The sequence below is a fragment of the Podarcis filfolensis genome (genome assembly GCF_964270895.1).
Source record: "Podarcis filfolensis genome assembly, chromosome: 4".
In the NCBI taxonomy this organism is placed as follows: Eukaryota; Metazoa; Chordata; class Lepidosauria; order Squamata; family Lacertidae; genus Podarcis; species Podarcis filfolensis.
In genome coordinates, this window is record NC_139607.1 from 67,061,026 (window position 1) to 67,081,463 (window position 20,438).

At 41.3% G+C, this 20,438-nt stretch overlaps 2 protein-coding genes and 1 long non-coding RNA gene across 17 annotated transcripts in view; 1 reads left to right on the plus strand and 2 right to left on the minus strand.

The window, feature by feature from the left end:
- Positions 1-186: 186 nt before the first annotated feature.
- LOC310761625 lies at positions 187-5,157 on the plus strand. Its single transcript, XR_014547590.1, has 2 exons — positions 187-913; positions 965-5,157. It is a non-coding gene; the product is annotated as an uncharacterized lncRNA (long non-coding RNA).
- A 773-nt stretch (positions 5,158-5,930) lies between these two features.
- Positions 5,931-12,734, minus strand: ABHD10 (abhydrolase domain containing 10, depalmitoylase). The gene is made up of 5 exons (XM_083611720.1): positions 12,476-12,734; positions 9,468-9,651; positions 9,137-9,248; positions 7,849-7,986; positions 5,931-6,638 (listed from the first exon to the last, which is right to left on the minus strand). The coding sequence occupies exons 1-5, from the start codon at positions 12,696-12,698 to the stop codon at positions 6,303-6,305; spliced, it is 993 nt and encodes a 330-aa protein (XP_083467846.1). The 5' UTR covers positions 12,699-12,734; the 3' UTR covers positions 5,931-6,302.
- Positions 12,735-15,375: 2,641 nt separating this feature from the next.
- The window catches only part of PHLDB2 (pleckstrin homology like domain family B member 2), a 76,783-nt gene continuing 71,720 nt past the window's right edge, over positions 15,376-20,438 (minus strand). For all 15 annotated transcript variants that reach the window (XM_083611462.1, XM_083611472.1, XM_083611470.1 and 12 more), the window contains 2 exons: positions 19,918-20,003; positions 15,376-18,889 (listed from right to left, as the gene is read on the minus strand). In XM_083611462.1, the coding sequence (XP_083467588.1) occupies positions 18,749-18,889; positions 19,918-20,003 (227 nt within the window). In that variant the 3' untranslated portion in view covers positions 15,376-18,748. The remainder of the gene's footprint in view (positions 18,890-19,917; positions 20,004-20,438) is intronic.

Below are 20,438 nucleotides of genomic sequence, written 5' to 3' on the forward strand. Positions count from 1 at the left end.
CCACTCTGTGAGGTGAGTGCGGCTGAGAGACTTCAGAGAAGTGTGACTGGCCCAAGGTCACCCAGCAGCTGCATGTGGAGGAGCAGGGAATCGAACCCGGTTCACCAGATTACGAGACTACCGCTCTTAACCACTACACCACACTGGCTTTCTCTATTTTTATTTTTATTCTACTTGAATAAAAATTAAATGATTCTGGCAATGCACACAAAAAATGGTACTCTAATGTAGATAAGCACGGTATGTTTTACAGTTAGCATGTGCTTATTTCATAGTCACTCTTTCCTCTAGCAGTGCATAATCAAAATCAGCCATTGAAAACTGTTCCCATGGGTACACAATGGGCACTATTTTCTGCTTTGTAGACAGATGGGGACAGCACAAACAACAGATGCAATATAGTCCAATATAGTTTTATTGAAAAATTGGGCTTCAGACAAGCCGTTCATGTCAAGAGCTTTTCAGTAAGACCAGAAGGATTGTTCAGACATCTTAGTGCCCACAGTCAAATATGCATCTTTGAAACCCATTGATGATATCACATCACATGCACTTTCAAGAACTGTGTCTTCTTTAATACAAAGGCAGGATGGAACAGTGAATGTCACCAGGTCACAGGAAATTATGTAGGCAGAATTAGCATAGAAATTAAAGGGCAGGAAGCAGGTCAAGATCTGGGAACCCACCCCCCGGAGGTGCTATGAATAGCAGTTGTACAATTCCTAAGGTTAGGGTGAGTTAAAACAAAAAAAAACCAGGCTTTTGAAATGATAAATATTTTACTCCTATTTTTGGGGGGTGGGGTGGAACATCTTAAAATGTAGGAGAAAATATGGTGGAAAATGGCACTGATAAATACACATGGCCAATATACACAGAAGTAAACTGGCACACTTGAACCCTAAATGCATTGGTTTCAAATTCACAAGGGCCACCTGATTATATAAGCTGCTACAGCGTAAAGCTGCATAGACAAGAAAACGAGACAGTTGCAAGCTGATGCCTGAAAAACAATGACCACCACCTATTTCCCCATATTGATTGTGGTACCATGAGTCAGCAACCAGCCTTCTCCCCAGTCTTCCAAAGGACATGGTAAGAGGTCATGTGGTCCAGCTGGTGATTCCTCCTTCTTCCCTTGGAAACTGAGCAGGCATTACAGTGATCTAGTATCTTAAAGAGAAAAACCCAGTGGAGACTTGGATGTGTAAATCAAGGGAAATGAAAAATGTTACTGCTTCACACTCTGCTAAAATCAACACAGTAAATTCAAAATATGGGTTTTGCTTCAAAGAGCCCCATTAAATACACCCTGTGGCCTGGGCATGGTTTTAAGGCTTTTTGACTGCCATTGTTTCTTCGAACAGCAGGCAGATCCATGCCCAATCATGAGCTGCTTTTGCAAGTCTCCTCAGTTTCAGAAAGGGGTTGCCATATGGTACAGCAGACAGCCGTTGGAGAACAAAGACGGAGCCCAGATGCCCCTCACGTGCGCAGAACTCTCAGCTACCAGACAAAGCTATGAATATCTGCATGACTGATTTCATCAGGCACCTAGATTTATTTCTTAGATTTATTAGTTGCTTGTTACCTTCCATGGTCTACAAGCAATTTACATATAAAAGCATAAGCGTATGTACATTATACCAATGAAATTAATATTAAATACTAAAATTCTCAAACACCACACACACAAAAAAATAAAAAAACAAAACAAAAAACAAATGCCCCATAAGTGTCACTGGAAGCTTTGGCAGCATGTTAACAGCAGAACAAAATCAGCTCAGTCCATCAAAATTACATCCCTTGATTGGGAAACTAGGCTGATGCAGCCTAGAATGGCATTGGCTTCTTTTTTTGCTGCTGCATCATTAGTCTGTGGTCTACTAAGATCACTAGATCCTTTTCATATGTACTACTGGAAAGCCAGATGTCCTACCTAAGTGTAAAACCTTTCATTTGTCACTACTGAAATTCATTTTGTTAGTTTTGGCACAGTTCTCCAATCTGTTTGGGTCAACCTGAATCCTGTTTCTGTCTCCAGCGGCAGTGGCTACTCCGCTGAGTTTGGTGTCATCAATATGAGAATACTATGTTTAAAATAAGAACTCTTAAATTCCAAATTTTAAAACAATAAAAGCAGTACAATGAGAACTATGGCTGGTTGTGGCAGAATATAGAAACTGAGCTGAACATCTATGAAATATCCACTGCATCTCAATTAGCCTTCTAACTGTTCAAATCAAATTCCACCCATTTCCCCATACACGTTACCAGCTTATTTCGTTCATGACAGCTGGGGCTGTTTTATTTCCCAGACAAATCTGTAGGGGGGGACAATAATGAAGAGTTTTAGCACTACAAACCTAATCAAACCTGCCACAGCAAGAGGCATTTCAAATTAATTGAAACCTGGCGATTAGAACAGGATTGTCTTTATTGACCATGAACGTTAAAATAAATTTAACACTGCAGTTGTGAGAAGAGAAATGTCTGCCCTTAAAGTCATCTTCCTTTGCTCAGGTGTAGAAAAAAAATATTAAAACAGATAATTCATTTCTATTTTAAGTGCGGATGTCCTAAAACAAGACAGTAATGGCCAACTTTTCAAATCGCACAGCAGAAGGAACTATAGCTTTGGACATGATGACATCTGAGGTGAGGTCAAAACAGCATCAGTTTCATTCCAGCTGTTTTAATGACTGAAAGGAAGGCATCACACTCCTTTTTGCTTCTGCTTCTTGAAACTACTGTTTCACAGCATGTCTGATCCTAGGTCAAAAGGCTGTAATAATTGGGTTTACACAACAGCTTTTACATGCTCCATATACATTGCCCTCATTTCCTGCTTATGTGCACTTCTCAGGCAACTGGCTGGCCACAGTAGAGAAAAGGATGCTGAATTCAATAGGCCTTTGATGAAGTCCAACAGGGATCTCACATTCCTCTCACACTAATACAAAGTAAAGCAAGCTAGTATTATGCCACTAGTTTAGATAAGGATATGATTGTGAGGTAGCAGCTTCCTCCAAAGACTGACTCACAGATGTTAAGTATCACCTTTTTAGCTACTGCACAACACTGTGATCACTACACAAGGATTCTTAAGTCATGTTAATTCAAAATGCATTTTGAATTGCAAGCTTTATTTCTAATGAAGAAAAGAATATATTCAGCAGTTATTGACTGCAGTAAGCTTTGACCATGCCCACTCTCATCTTCGCTCGCTGGGATGAAATGCCAGCTGGTTTCTTCACTCCTAGAATTGTCTCTTGCACCTTTTCAACAAACATTTATGTAGTTTTATGAAAAATTATTGTCCAATTTTGCTTCCCTGTCCTCTCCCCTTTCCCTGCCATAGTCATTCGGATTATAAAGCTGCAGGGAAGAACTATTGCCGATAATCTGCATATAGAATCCAAACCACTTTAGGATCTGAATTTTCTGAAGGAACTGATATATAGGAAAGCAACATACTATCAACATACTATCAGGAGGATAAGATTAGATCTACACCTTTGGAACATGGTGATTTGGTTACTCAGTAACATTTTATAGTGGAATAAGCAACCAGGGCTGCCTCAGTTTGCCACTGAACTTGCTTCCAAGATAAGTATGAAAAGCACGGCCATACTCCAGGCCCGTACTAGGTGATCAGCTGACTTTTTTCTTACTATTGGTTCAATGGTCCAGTCATGAGCATTGCATATACACTACGAAGGACATTTCACTCCTTTACAGTCTGCACCAGAGTAAATTTTAGCATGGCTATTCGACTAATCCAGGAAACCTACTATGAAAAATGTAAGCATGTTGTAAGTCACGGAGGAAAGAAATTCAGAGGACAAAGTCCTGCAGTGGTTTAGCTGCTTGAGGAGTAAAACATCCCACTCAAAACTCTTTATAGATAAGCCATTCAATTGTCTTGTTGGATAGTGTCATATATTGTATAAAAACACACTTCAGAACAGCATCTCTTTTTATTATTAAACGTATTGAATAATTGCATAAGAATGTTAACAAAGAGCTACTTTTTGTCATTACAGTTCAATTCAGGTTATAGTTTAGGCAGCATCATTTAATTCCTTTCAAAGCCCATTCGGTGGATTAATTTCTAGCACCTAAAACAAGTTTCTACTACACATGCACTTCCATATATATGGCATTTCTTTTAGTACAAATTTGAGATAACTGTTTTATCATTGACTTTCTATAGTATGGGACCATTCTCTATGCTCCAACCTCTCACCAGCACAAGTAGCTGTGGAGATGCACAACAGCAAGATAGAAGAGACCAAGAGCTGGTACTAAATCTACCCAAATTGAAAAAGGCAACTCTTCAATTGCATAAAAGGCTATGATAAAAGGCTTTTTCTTGTACCTCAGAAGTATTAACTGGCTGTAGTCAAATACAGAAATTATCAGCGACAATTCTCATATCAAGTACTCAGAAATAATAATAAATGTCCTCAGATGTACTTATGCAATATTCTTGATTACAGGAAGGTACAATGTCAACCAGAAAACTACAGGTGCACTACAAACTTATGCTTATGTTATTCGACAGGTTCAAACTCAGGTCACCCAGGCTTGTGTTGACATGTAGCATCACATTCTCAAGTTGCAAAACTACGTTTGCAACCTTGCAATTAAAGGCATTCTCCTCCCTAGAGATGTGAAATGCTGTGCTGCGAATCCTTAAGGTCTACCACTGAACTCCAATTGCTGAAGAGTCTCAGTGGGAATAGCACCTTCTGAGATGGTAGGATTTCCACATGTAAGAACTTAATGTAAGATCTGGTTAAATGCTGCAAAAAAACCACACCATAATTTAGAACTTATTTCTTCCATATATTATTCAGTAAAAGTTTTACTTTTCTGCATTTCACACACTGGTTAAAATCCAGTGAAGCGGCCCTCCGTGTGCACAGGGAGCATATCCTTTGAAGAAATGCCATATAGTCAAGGCAATTCTACCTGCAATAACCAGCAACATGAACCAACCATTAAGGTTTTCGATTATAACCAAGAATTACAACAGAATAGGTCATCCCACATTTGAACCTTTAGTTGCATGATCTAGTAATACTGCCTTTCTGCTGCAGAAATGTGGCTTCAAGTATAAATCTTTTAATATTATAATGAACTTTATATAAATTTTTTTTATTAGGAATGAATGATAAAAGACCTGCTTCCCCTCACCTAAGAAAGGGTATGTTGTGTAGTCAAAAACCAAGAACTGTGAGAAATGTTAACCTTAGGATTCAATGGTGAATGTCTTCCTCAAGACTACATGTCTAACAGTATTATCTAGTAACAATCTTATAACTAGCACAGAGCAATTCCTATAACAGAATTTTATTTGCAAACCAGGTCTTCTGTTTTGGAAAACCTGACGATCTCACCACTGGCAAATGGAAGCACTGACAACCACAAGATCAGGCTTGTGAAATTACACAAAAGTCCACATTACAAATCTGATCTTCTTTGGCAGACTACCCACAGAAGTTTATCAAAAAGGAACAGCAATCTTTGACTTGTTTGGATGTACTAGGCCCTACACACAGTTGGAATCAAGCCCCACTCACTGTAATTTCCGGTTGTGTTTAGGCTTCTGAACGTGAAATTCCCCCAACACATGTTCCTTCTTTGGTGGAAAGATAATTGTTTTTGCTTTTCCTTTGGTGACTGAGTTAAAAAATAATAAGGAACAGTTCCAGTGGCATGTAACTCCTTTATAGGAAGTACATCAATAATTGAAACCCATTTTAAATAATTCAATATTAAGCATGCTTTCTCCTTACATTCTCTCTGCACTATGAAAACCAGGTGCATTCATTCATGCTAGAAATAACAAACATTGCACATATATTTCAGGTACATTTCTAGAAAGTTTGACTTGTCAAGTTATATTTCACAACTCAAGTGGGAAAACTTTACAATGCATATTTATTTTTAAGGTGTACAAAAGGGTGAAAAAGTCACACCATACTGCAAGTAGTAATCATTGGCACAAAAATACCTGGGTACAAAAATATAGGAAATGTATGTTGCATAAAAGGGTCAGTGGTGATTTGCATTGAGCAGAAGGGTTTAAACAGCAGCATTTTCTTCACATTATTATTTGTGCAAATGCATCGTTAAGAATATTTACAAGAAAGAGAAGAAAACTAAGCAAGGAAACCATGGTAGGGCTCCAAGTGCATCTAGCTGACCAGTTACCCTCTGAAATGTCCTGCTGCCCCGACTGAGCAACAGGGCCCATGTAAACTTCCTCTGCTTCTCTCAGTAGGGAATTCATGCTAAGTGCTGAGCTCCTCAATTAAGTCTTCCACTGTGTATATGATAAGTTTGATATCTTCCTTCTCTTTCATCCGATGGTGACCAGCTTTGCGGAGAATAATATCCACATCTGTGCTAACAACGCGTTCTGCAATCTTCATAGAAGTCTCCCACGGAACATCCTCATCTTTTATGCCATGGATAAGCCTCACAGGACATTTTATGGGAAGAGGGCTAGTTAACACACAGTGATTTTCTGCTTCCTGGATGAGTCCATATGGCACAGAATAAACCCCTTCTTCGTTGTGCTTGGTTGGCACCTTCCATTCACCTTTTTCTTCAATTTCCTTTTTTAACTAGGAAGTAAAAACATATATCTATCTATATATATCTGTTACAAACTAAACTCACAAGGCGGGACCTGAAAGTCACTCTCCATCCTAAGGTGAGTTTCTCCAAGTGTTAACTGATATCAGCACCTCGCTATCACGTAATTATGGACTTGCATCATCAAAGGAACACCAAGAGTAGGAGAGGAAGTTCAAAACAAATCTTTTTCACAGCTGGGATAGGCCACATGTAAAGTAGTACTTTTATCAAGTAAATAATTGTTACAAGCTCAACCTGCTGTTATGTACCGGTTAAGAAAAAGGGCTACAAAAAACTAGGAAGGACAAAGCTTGATTCTGCTGTCAATGCACTATGAAGATTCTTCAGTTATCAATGCATCCAAAAATCATTTTCAGGTCTTGTCACACCAAGCACCAGCAGAAGAAATAAAACTCAAAGTAGAATATTCAAGTGAAGGTGCAAAGGACCAGATCTATTCTTGATAATTCCCACTGTGATCTAGTTGGGAAAGTTAACAAGTTACAATCTGCAACAGTTGGAAAGTGAACAAACCCAGATTTTTAGACAGGGTTTAGATAACGTTATTCATCAGCTTTATAGAGATGTTAAATAGCTTAGGAGAGCCTTGCTCAGTGGGTGGAGCCACAGCAATAGACCTCCCAGAAACAGCATCGCTGATGCTAAGGTTGTGGCAACACAAACACACTGGCAGAGCCAATCTAACGTTGCTGCTGACATACCTGTGAACCCCAACCTCACTGTCAAATCCACCGTCACAGAAAGTGGCAGTGATGTGCCTGCCAGGAGGCTACTGCTGAAGCTCTGCCCCAACGAGCACTCCTTTAAGAGCCTGGGGGACACGATGGAACCCTGTAGGACCCTGTACTGTTAATGCCACAGGGCCGATCAGCTGTTGCCCAGTCATGTAAGTGACATTTCTCTACACACATGCTGTCTATAATAACAAAAGTCTTTTCAGTAGTGAAGTAAAACGTACAAAAAAAGAGGGCTACTTAAAAAATTAGCGAAGGCATCCTAAAAATGTCAAGTGTTTATTTGACAATCATCAAGAGGCTTGCAAAAGTTGGAAGAATTGTTTTCTGTGGTGCTTTTTCTGTCTGACATACACTGTGTACTCTTAAGACAGAACACTACTTCTACATGAAAAAAAAGAGTGCCTATTTCAATCAGGAAAGCCTTATTATTCCTCCTTACCTCTACAGGAAGCTGTTGATAAGTTGATACCAGATAGTCTGCCGCTGCAGCTACTCCAACTAGTGCAGCCACCTTCTCTGGACGAGCAATTGCAGCATGAAGCATCAACCATCCACCCAAACTGGAACCAACTAAAATCTTAATGTGAGACCAGTATTAGTTAGTTTATTGCGAGTTCATTAATCAACTGTGCCACCATAAACGAAAAGGGTCAGGATATAAAGCCACTTTAAGTGCTATGAGGACTGTCCAGGAGAATATGAACACCAGTTGACATGGCAAGCACATTTGCAGTCTTGTACCTTCTGCACTTCCATCAGTACCTTCGGGGGATGTTTTTACTTAGCATAGTTCTTGGATGGTTTAAATATGTTGGCTCTATTGCTCTAAACATATTTTAACATTTTTATTTTAGAGATGTGTAACACATACGCTTAAATATGCTCTGAAATGAACTTTTTAAAAAAGCAGTTTTACTCAATTGTCTTATGAACAACAATTACCCAGGAAAATGTTATCAACCAGAAGCCAGATTCCCAGCAGCATTGTGCAAATCTGGGAACGTGAGCGATATCCAGTTAGGCAAACTAAGGCCCGGGGGCTGGATCCAGCCCAATTGCCTTCTAAATCCGGCCCACAGATGGTCTAGGAATCAGCGTGTTTTTACATGAGTAGAATGTGTCCTTTTATTTAAAATGCATCTCTGGGTTATTTGTGGGGCATAGGAATTCGTTCATTTATTTTTTTTCCAAAATACAGTCCGGCTCCCCACAAGGTCTGAGGGACAGTGGACCGGCCCCCTGCTGAAAAAGTTTGCTGACCCCTGAGTTAGACTCCTCCAGTGCAAGGAGTTTTAGCTGTGCCATGCAACTTCCCGCTTTCTCCTCGGGTGCTCCTTAAATCTGTTGTAGGGGTGCTCTCATCTCCCTGGGGCATATTTATAAGGCATGCAGGGAGAGGGGAAACTCCTTGCGCTAGTGGAACTGTTTAGTTGCATATGTTTGCTTCTTTGAAAGTTACACAGGCTGAAAATGGCAACATATTCAACAACTTTTATTCACGAAAGAGGGCTTGGACTACATTCACAGGGGCTGCCAACCTTTCCGGAACTGTGGGGATATTTAGGCACCACAAACCCTGCACAACCAATTCTACGGGCTACAGCAGAAACCTTTTTTTTAAAGAGGGGGAACTTAATTTCAGGAAGCAGAACACCACACTAGCAACCCCTGTACTTGAACCTGAGAGAAATTTTTATGCTAGGTTTAAAAATAAAGACATAGTAAACCTGTGGTCCTTGTGTGAGTTCATCCAATACAGCAAGTACATCCTTCCGCCACTTTCCCAATGTACATTCTTTAACATCGCCTTCTGAACTTCCACAGCCTCTATAGTCAAACCTGTGAAATTAGGCAAGAGAGGGATCTCAATAAAAGCATAGCTCTGCGCAAACGAGACTTAACAGGGCCACAAAATGAAAAGTCTGGAAAACATTAACAATACAAAGAGCTGGAATACATTTCATTAACATTTACAGAAGGTTCAGAATAATAATAATTTATCAATGTAATTTATTGAACGGTGTTTGCATTTAATTAGCATATACTTCTAAGACATACCTTACAAAAGCGTGGCCCACTGATTTGCAGTAGTCTTCGAGCGCAAGTGCCTTGTTACCATTCATATTTGAAAGAAAACCTGAGAGGAAGACAACTCCAGGATTCTTGCCTTTTAGCTTGTGATAGGCTAGGTTTGGATTATCAGGACGGCTAAGAAAACTGTGTGAGGATTTTTGTCTGCAACCTAAACAGAAGACATTTCTAAGCCATGTATGTTTTGCTTATTGACAGTATTGATACATATCATTTGGAAAAGCTAGCAGTGGTCTGATGTCAGCTGGCGAACAGTCCTATCTGCAACTTTTCACTATCATTGTTTTCAAAGTAAAAAACAAAAACAAATCCAGAGAGCAGAATGTGCAACACACATATCATATGCAAACATTGTCATCTATTGAGGTAGATATTCATAGAAATAAGAATCATATGAATGTTTTAAAATTATATGCATTGATTTGACAAACACTATACAATGAATTAACGTATATACAGAAAATAAACAAACCATTATTTTTTAAATTTACCTTCCACACATCCATCAACATCAGGGTGGATTTGATTTAAATCAAATTGATTTAAATCATGATTTAAATTATGATTTAAATCACTAGTCAGTAAGACGATTTAAATCTTCTTTTTTTAATAGAAAGACTCATTTTTACTGGTATACAGTGGTACCTCTGGATACGAACGGCATCCGTTCTGGAGCCCCATTCGCATCCTGAAGCAAACGCAACCCGCGTCTGTGTGTCGCGATTTGCCGCTTCCACGCATGACGTCATTTTGAGTGTCTGCGCATGCGGCAAAACCTGGAAGTAACACGTTCCGTTACTTCCGGGTCGCTGTGGAGCGTAACCTGAAAACGCTCAACCTGAAGCAACTTCAACCCGAGGTATGACTGTAATCTTAATATTCACAACCAGAAGAACGTTTCATTTTTGGAATAATAAATTTTCATTGTAGTTTTTACAGTTATATCAAAAGTTATTGATTTGGTTATACTATTAGAAATACATAGACGTATAATTATGAAATTATGGTGAGGTTTAATAAGTTAACTGTTTATATTTGGACAACTTTTCTGCTATACTTTATTGGAAGGAGAAAAATAATCATTTCCCTTATAACAATTTAAACAATTTATTTAAATAAAACAATAAAATTATAGCATATGTATCCATGCAGACCTTTAAAGCCCTAAACGGCCTCGGTCCAGTATACCTGAAGGAGTGTCTCCACCCCCTTTGTTCAGCTGGGACACTGAGGTCCAGCTCCAAGGGCCTTCTGGCAGTTCCCCTACTGCGAGAAGTGAGGTTACAGGAAACCAGGCAGAGGGCCTTCTGGGTAGTGGCACCCGCCCTGTGGAACGCCCTCCCATCAGATGTCAAGGAAATAAACAACTATCTGATTTTTAGAAGACATCTGAAGGCAGCCCTGTTTAGGGAAGTTTTTAATGTGTGATGTTTTATTCTGTTTTTAATCTGTTGGCAGCAGCCCAGAGTGGCTGGGGAAACCCAACCAGATGGGCCGGGTACAAATAATAAATTATAATTATTATGGCCATCTTCTGAAGCTAGGCAGGTCTGGGTCTTCTGGCCTGTTCTTTGAAATGAGACTACTTGAGAAAAACCTTCAAACCTTGCATCAGCTTTATGGTAGAGTGTGATTTCTTGGGCGGGAGGAAGGGAGGCTTAGTCTGCTCTTTCCAAAAACCTTGCATCAAAAACCTTGCATCAGCTTTATGGTAGAGTGTGATTTCTTGGGCGGGAGGAAGGGAGGCTTAGTCTGCTCTTTCCAGGGACTCGCATGTCCCTGCGAAAACAAAACAGTGCGGTGGGAAGTGGGTGTGGCTATCTGTCCACACCACGCGCAACACGAGTGGCCACACAGAAATGACACAACAGTGTTCAATCCGGAGTGACAGAAGAACCCCATGGCCTTTCTTTAAAGCCCCATGGCTGCCCACTTCTCTTTCTCTTCCTACCTTTTTCTCACCACAAAGGCAGCCTTCGTAGTCCACCTCTGGCTGGGCAGGCACGAGGCAGTGATGGCTATCAATTCGGGTGGCTTTAAAAAAAAAGCCGAATTCATGGCGGAGATGACCACTGGCGGCCACGATGGCTACTGTTTGTCAGGGTTAGGGTTAGGGACTGGAAGAATCCGTGACCAGAAAGAATAGGGATATCAAGAAGATTGGAAGAAATTTAAGGACTATTTGAATAAATATTGTAATATAAATAATTAGAAGTCACTTGAAGACACCAAATAGGCCTAGGATTAAATTAGGATTTAATTGTAAGTAAATTGGATTTAGAACAGTAAGAAAAGAGAATAAGATAGTTAATTGCTGGATATAATTTTAGTTTAAGAATGATATTGGAGAGCTGTTACATGCAGATATAATGAAATTCAGAAGGGAGGGATTTGAGGAAGTCAATAAACAATGTAAGAGAAATTAGGTTTTCACGGGTTATGTGTTTAATATTTCTTTTTTGCTTTTCTTTTTTAATATTGTATTGTGTTTTCTTTTGTGTGTTTTCTTTTCCTTTTTTATTTTATAAATTTTTATAAAATAAATTTTTATTTTTATTTGTTATAATTGTGGAAAATTTAATAAAACATTTTTTGGGGAAAAAACAAAAAACGATGGCTACATTTTGGAGCCAGAGGCGCTTCTGAATCCTGCTCGCCGGCTTCCCTCCGGGGCACCTGGGTGGCCACCGTGAGAGAGGATGCCCGACTAGGCGGGCCATTGGCCTGACCCAGCAAGGACGCGGATGGGGCGGGGGGAGGGAATTGGCGGCCCGCCAGTTGCCGGACTACAACTCCCATGATCCTTCGCCACGAGGCTGAGGGGAGATGGGAGTCCGACAACACCTGGGGCCACGCAGGAGCCTCGTCCGCGTGAAGCCTCGGCAGGAACCCACGGAAAGAAGAAAAAGAGGCGGCGGAGGAATGGCGCTTCCATCGCGCTACCGTCCAGCCGAGCCACGCCCCCTCGTACTTACCCGGCAGCTGAGGGAAACCCACCAGCGCCGTCGCTCGAGCGGCCTCTGGGCCCCAGCAGCGGCGGCGGCGGCTCTCCCGCCACAGGACTCTCGCCGCCCCCGCCATCGCCCTCAGACACGCGAGTGAGCGCCCTTTCCCCTCGGGCCGCTCGGCGAGGAAGCGAGTGCGCATGCGCCTGGCCAGGTGGTGGTGGGTGGAGCCTGTCGGTTTTAGACTACGCATGCTCGGAAAGCCCGCTAGGGTTCTGTGGGAAACGCGGGAAAGGTGAGGAGAGCCGCTGGGAAGGGGAAGCTGGGCTTGGAAGGAGGCAGGATTTTGTTGTCCGTCTTCATGACTGCTCGCAGTAAAAATGAACACTTGAGAGGGAATAGGAGGGAAGTTTGGGGTTGGGCTGGATGACCTTTGGGGGACCCTTTTGAAAACCACTTCTATGGAAACTGCCCGTTGCTGCTTCCTCGCCGTCAAACCCCGGTGACACTAGTTACGGTGTATTAGATTGTCCCAAATAATAACACAATAACCGGCCTATTACGAAGCTGATGTAAACGTGTTTATTATATTTATTTTTTTGCTTTCCCCTCCCAGTCTTACCTCCCTGTGAGGAATCTTATGCATGCCCCAAGAGTGGTTTAATTATTTTTAACTCATTTCCCTACTCTATGGACGGGTGCTTTGGAGTTAGGGAGGGAAAAGTACACCTTTTCCCCAGAGCAGTATAGTTAGTCTGCATTGAGGCTCTTTAGGGAGTTAGGCAGGGAAAATTCTCAGCCCTGTGTAGCGATGCTGGGGATTGAACCTGGGAGCTTCTGTGTGAACTACACAGCCTCTCCCCAGTTAGGGCGCAATTCCCCCACATTCGTGTTCAGATATCCAACTTATCCTTAGCCTTAGAATCTGCAAGTTGTAGGAGACTAGCTCAGGTTTGGGACTGGGGGTCTGGTGTAATATAAGGGCTTTGGAAGGAAGGCCAGAGAGAGACCCAAGTCCTGCCCGGATGCTGCTCCACCCCATACAGTGGCGTAGCGTGGGGGGTGCAGGGGGGGCCGGCTGCACCGGGCGCAACATCTGGGGGTTAGGGGGCGCAAATCCACGGGTTAGGGGGCGCAAATTACTTGCCTTGCCCCGGGTGCTGACAACCCACGCTACGCCACTGACCCCATATGGTGCCAAGCATATGAGTGAATTCAGTATTAAATTTGAATTTATTAAGGAAACAACATATATGTTCAAATAGCTCAATATGTTTCTTTAAAATAAGAAAATTCAGTATTGTGAAAGACGCAGCTTTAAAAGATGTGTTGGAATTGATTTTAATGGAGTACAAACACTTAGCTGCTTAGTGTTATTATTGGAAAGCCTACAGACAAATCTATCTTTAGATACAATCTTTCAAATGATCATCACATTGGTTTATGTTTGCCCCATACAATTAGGTCAGAGGTTTTCAACCTTTTTGAGTCCACGGCTCCCTTGACCAACTACATTTTTTCTGTGGCACTCCTGTGGGCCTCAGGACCCCAGTTATGTCACCCCTTGCCTGCAGAACTGGCAGCCCCTCAACCTTTTTGAACATCCTCCCTTGTGGAGTGTTCTCTCAGCCTCCTCTCCTTAAGAATCCTTTGGGCAGCCACTGCCCCTGGTCTCTGACTTCTCCCCTCCCCCTCGCCAAAGAGAGGTACCTCCTGCCCTGCCCCACAAGGGCCTGGGAAGAAGATGCCCCCAGCCTTAGTGCCCCAATGGAGACTGGCCAGAGGTGAACGTGAAGCTAGCACCTTACCTTGGGAGGCAGCAGTGGCAGCAATGGGCACTCAGCTCCCAGGCAGGCCTTGCACACAGCAAGCACAAGGCCAGTGCAGCACCTGCCTGCCTGGTATCCCACTTGTCTATCCATTCCCAACAGCAAGGTCTGGTGGATTAGGTGGTTGGCCCCGTTGTCTTCTTGCTTGCTTACTCTGAGGTCGCCTCAGCTCCCAGCAACCAGTACCCCCTGGCCCCAGAGGCACCACTCAGCTAGGGAGCTTGTAGCTGGGGCTGCTGCAACAAAAAGCCATGCAAGCCTTTGGGAGGCAGAGACGAGAGGGCATCGGAAGAAGAACAGGAAGGACAGAGGCTCAAGGTACCCCTGACCATCCTTCAAGGCACCTCAGGTTGAAAACCACTGAATTAGGTGTTTGAAGATTGTGTCTTGAACGGTTTTTGTCTATGTTCCCATACCCACAATAAATGAATGGGGATTTAAAATAGATTCAAGGTTTTCAGCCTGATTCTAACCAGGCATGTACCTTATGTCCTACTCTTCAAGAGGGCTTGTGCCCTAGAACAGGAGTGGGGAACCTGGGAGTTTAATGCAGCTCTCCTGTCTAGTCCTCAAGTTACAGGTTATCCTTACCCACACTATCTGGCTGGCCCTGTCCTTTAATTTTTGTGGGTTTTTTGCTGGTCACAATGTGTGTCCTTGAACTCTGTTAATGGATGACAGATAGAGTAAGACGTGTAGAAACTAGCCTTCTGTAGAAATGTAAAATGTGTATTTATTACTCCACGAAGTTTTGCTTCTGTTCCCACCCAACTGCGGCTCCCCAGAAGGTGTACCCCAAAGGGAATACAGCCCCCAGGCTGAAGAAATGTTCCCCGCTCTTGTTGCAGGAAATGTGGCTAGGATTGCATGAGGTGAGCAGCATGAGCATATAGGGTGTGATCAGCCTTGTAAACATGGCCAGAAAAGTTATGTATCCTGCAGCAAATTTTGCTAGTCTGCTAAGGGCTGGGGAGCTCACCATGCTTGGTGCATGCAAACAGAAGTCCTAGCACTGAGCTAAAGATCTTCAGGGCTGCACACTGATTAAAGCTTCCTGCTGTAAGAAACCAGACATATTATTTGAAAATAAAAGATCAGGTATTTTCAAACATTTATTTGAATGTTATTACAACATGGAAGATACAAAAAGATTAGAAAACCTGTAAAACGATATAGAAGTAAAATCAAAATACATGACAAAAATTATATAACCCAATGCCACTCATTTCTGGAATTTATCCTCAAACATTGCAAACATCATTTGTTTTCATTTATGGGAATTTCTATACTGCTTAATTTTTATTTTTTTAAAAACAATCCAGTCTTCTTTTTTTAAAAAAAGAGGATTTTAATTAGGCTTTGTGATGAGATCATTTCTTTCTATTCACAATGAATATCATTTATACTGCATTCCTGAAAAATCACTTACATCACAGTAGATTGAAACTTTAATCAAACTTAAGCAAATGTAGCCTTAAACCATGCTTGTCATGCTGCAAGTCAGAGCTGGGGGAACTCAGGCCAGGAAGCCCTTGAGGGGACTATGCAGGCCACACCCCCTCCACAGGCCACACCCCTCACCAGTCCTGTGCCACGCCTTCCTGGAGTGTTTTTGCCTCTGTTCATGCCTCTTGTTTGCCTGGATGGTGAGCTGTGTGGGCTGCTTCTGTAGAAACCTCCTGCAGGGCTGTAATGTAGCCTACTGAAAAACATTCAGTCTCACTCAGTGCTCCGCCCACTTTGCCTCTGCCCCACCCACCGTTGTCATGTGGTCCCCAGTAGGCTGGGGAGCAATGGAATAGGGCCCTCATCTTGAGAAAGGTTCTCTAACCCTGCTGCAAGCACACTTGGATGTAATTTTTCAGGACTGCGGCATTTGTGAACTATTGTAACCACATTATTGGCCATACCATATTGTGTGATTTTTTTTAACAAAAACAAACAAACAGCTCTTTTCATGCAGGATATATTTAAATCTAAACCACTTCTGTGAGTGTGATTTATTATCTATATTTTTCTTGAACATAAACAATGATTTTCATTTCCTACATTAAAAAGCATATGGCACTTACAAATTCAGGTTATTAAAAGAATATCAAACACAGACTTGAACTTAAAAATTCAATCATTCATCTGAACACAATATTCAAGGATTAAAATGTGTTTTCTTTTAATGGAAAAGATCTTCAAGGAATATATAATTTTTATGAGAGAGATACAGTAATCTCTTCAATTACACAAACACTTCAGACTATCTTGGGCGAATGCTTTGTAGCAGCCACCTTCAGACTACTGAACTTTAACTGATCCACTGGGTTTAAAACAGTTTTCCATATCACCATAGGAAGCTGTCTTATAGAAAATTAAGACCATTTGACCACCTAGTCCAGTATTGTCTATCATTCTGACTGACAGCAGCTCCTTAGGGCCTCAGGTAGAAGCCTTTTTACATCACCTGCCTGAACCTTTTTAATTGGAGAGGACACGGATTGAAACTGGGGCTTTTGGCACGCAAAACATCTTTTCTACCACTCATCTACAATCTCCCATATCAGTTGCTTAGAGATCACAGGGCACAGAAAATATTGTATTCACTGTATTTCGGCCAAGGGGAAATGTATTATATTTTTTACATTTGTTGTATATTTTGTAAGAAAGTTTCAAGTATGTGGGAAAGAAAATAATTTGTTACATTTGTATACTGTCCTTAATCCGCAGATCTCAGGGCGGTTCACAAAATAAAATACTTGTATTGGGGCTAATTCACTCTTTCACTTGTCCCGTATTTCGCTCAAACTATATACCGATGGATTCATCCAGGTCCAAGAACTTTTATTGTTTCATGGCTGTGCCTTGGGAAAATCCAGTCTTACCCACTGAATCAGAAGCTTGGTGAGCAAAATCTCTCTTCAGCTTTTTCACGCAACTGGTAAGGTCCGATTCAGCGGGCAAAATCCGATTTTTGCAAGGGAAACTGCAGAATGGCGAGAAAAGCCCTCGGACCTGGGAGAATTAATAGGTACACAATACGATCAAAATACAGGTCAAATGAAAGTGTGAGTACAAATGCATGTGGTAACTGATGACATAAGGCTGTGATGGCACCCTGGAGGGTTGGATTGGGAGCGTAGCAGTAAGACAAATGGGCAGTGGAACTAGCAGCAGCTGCGTTGTTTATCATGCAGGGTAAGCTGACATGGCTTCTATTCAGGCACTGAAACATAGCTGCTGGTCCTGGTGAAATGCGATAGAAATACTCCTACCCTTCTTCACCAGTACATATAAAATTCTGGTCAGACTGAAGGAGTCTGGTTGATGACTGGTCTCATGTGCGCCCAAGAAAATTGCCCCAGCTTCTTGTTTCTGTCAACCGACCCTTGGAGGGTATTCAGTTACGCTGAAATCTGTCACAGTCTTTATGCGAAAGGGTTGAAATCTGTGAACTTTTCCAACGCGAATACAGGGTATTCCCTAACCCATCTGTGGGCTGATTGTATATCCCCTATGTGAGGTCCTGGGTATTCTGAACAAAGATTTCTCTGTAGCTATATACAACAAAATCTTGCATTTGGGGAAAATTTCTGCCTTTGGGGGATGCTAAAACCACCAAAACATAATTTTGAAGTCTTGGCTTTTTAGCTGCAGTTCTTAGCTCTATCAATATTCTTTACCCACAAAATTCTTTCTTCAGTTTTAGCAGGCAGAATGTTGTAATGTTGCAAGAACTTAAATAATAGCCATTGATACTGAAGAAATGCAGGACATGAACCTCTCTACATACAGATTTTCAGCTGATACTGCCCTTTTAGTGAAATGAGTGATGTTTGGAAGTTACTCAATTCATGTACAGTATTTCTGCTCAGTATTTTCAAAAGAACAAGATAATGGTAATATTTTGAAACACCCCAATAATATTGATGAAGTGTTTTAATGCTTTTCCATCACATGAAAGCTAAATCTCATTATACAGTGTGAATCTTTGGTTCTGCAATAAACTAAGACAAAAACATCGCACACTGTAGTTTTAAAAATTTGTTACAAAACCTATAAGGAAATTAAAATTGTACAGAATTTCTGTGCGTTAAATACAGACATCATACCTTTCCCTTTCATTTCTTAATAGTGAAATACTGATGAGTATATTAACACTTTTATGCTATGAAGTTTCTTTTTATTAGGAAATTTTGCAGGAAATTGCCATAGAATCTCTGTGCCAGGCTTATGGCGATCTGATTATCCATTTTGGAGCACTACAATCTTTTAAGCAGCTTTTCTTTTCTTCTGCTATGTCAGTGATTAACAAATCTAAGAATTAATGTTCCCGTACACAGCATGTGTTCCGTTTCTGACCTGTGGCTTCTTGTTTTTGTGTGTGACTTGTCCAACATGATTAAATATGGCTTCTCCCCACCTTCCCCAAATGTGAGGCTGTTTATTGCATTATGCCCTGCCAAAGAAACTTTGCCCCATTTTACTATAACATGAAGTGGGTATAGCCTTCTGCCCCTGTAACTATTACATCCATCCATATCCGCATAGCTTCTGGTGTGGGGGCCACCATGTAATATATTCTGTCATGTGTCTTAACGCTGAAAGTAAGCAATGGATTAGGACTCTGGAAGGAAAGAAAAAAGAATACATAAAGTCAATTGCATAATACAACCTGTGTGCTGCAGAGTAAGTTTACATGCATCAGAAGTTCAGGTCTTAACTTAGTAAGCTGAAATATGAATGAGCCCGTGGCCATCCACAGAGACCTTTTGTGCAAGCTAGGATACAGACCAGTAGATTTTCCATTAGTCCAGGGAGTACAACTGCCATCACCCTTAACCACTGGCCATGCTGATGGAAGCCGGAATCAAAAAATATGGATACCCACAGATTAGCCACTCATTTAATAGCCGCATTTACCTGGTTTGGTCAAACTGGGAAGCTATAGGTTATAGAAGACGTCTTGGTTGCTGTGCCCGCATGTGCAAAGGGGCTGAAAAGACGTGTTTGTATATCAATTTACTAAGTTGGTGAGTGTTACCGATTCTGATTCTCTGCCTTCCACAGATGACAGTAGGACAGGAGTGCAGGATTTTTGAATCTTAACTGTTGTAGGCAAGGGAATTTCCACAGGCACAGCTTTTCTCCCACCTGACAGACTTCACCTGTCAAAATTTTCTCTTCTGCCCAACTATGAAAGTTCTGTGAATTCTGTTCTTTGCATCTGTGCAATGATCTGTGCAGTGGGAACTAGACACATCTTCAAGTTTTCCGTGCCACGGCCTGCAAGTTTTCACTACTCCTCCTTAAAAGCCACTTAAAAACCTGTAAAAGCACTTGGTGAATTTTTGAAGGAGCACTGAAACAGTATACTGACAGTATACTTACTGAAATGACAACTCAGCTTGACTTGATTTATCACACACATGATAATGAGTAGTAGTGGGATTTCTAGCATCAAAATCATGTGCCTCACTTTTTCTGTCCGTTGTATTACTGTACATACTTGAAAAATTTAAAGTGGTGTTTTACATCAAAAAATCTTGGCAGCAAATAAGTGTTTTACTAAAACTAGGTTCTAACCCACTTTAGGCACTATGATACTTTCAAAGAGTAAATAAGTATATATTTATAGGAAAACATTTTTTTTACCTTATTAGCATTCTTTAGGTGATCATAATAGACTTCTTCAATGGCTTGAAAATAAATTACTCCTTTTAACTTGGTTTCGTGTTTGTCTACAATAAGGAAAAGAAAAGTTGAAACTAACACCCCACCATAGGGATTGAAGGATCAACCTATACAACATGTTTTGCCAACAGCAATAGAAGTTTTAAAAAAAGTTTATTTATTAACTATTCCAGGAAAACCTCTACTTCTTTCTTCACTTAGATTACCTTTATTGTAGCACACAAATTCAGAGTGTACATGAAAGGGAAATATAGGTACAGTACTTCTTATCTGAGTGCTTTGTAAAGGAGAACAAAGCATATGCAGGCACATATACACATATACAAAACTGTATCCATGGAGCCTGGCAAAGACAGGGCCAGCACAGGGTCAGCTGCATCCTGAGAAAGCCATGCAACCAGCAGGTGACAGCAAGGGGCATAATCTGCCTCTGCTGTGCCAACCTGGTAGCTGGTGCAGTGATGGAGCATTTCTTCCTGCTC

Coding starts and splice junctions, on each gene's coding strand:
- ABHD10 (XM_083611720.1), bottom strand. CDS start 12,698: ATGCGTAGTCTAAAACCGACAGGCTCCACCCACCACCACCTGGCCAGG. Junction 9,652..12,475: donor GGGTTTCCCTCAGCTGCCGG/GTAAGTACGAGG, acceptor TCTTCTGTTTAG/GTTGCAGACAAAAATCCTCA. Junction 9,249..9,467: donor GTGGGCCACGCTTTTGTAAG/GTATGTCTTAGA, acceptor CTAATTTCACAG/GTTTGACTATAGAGGCTGTG.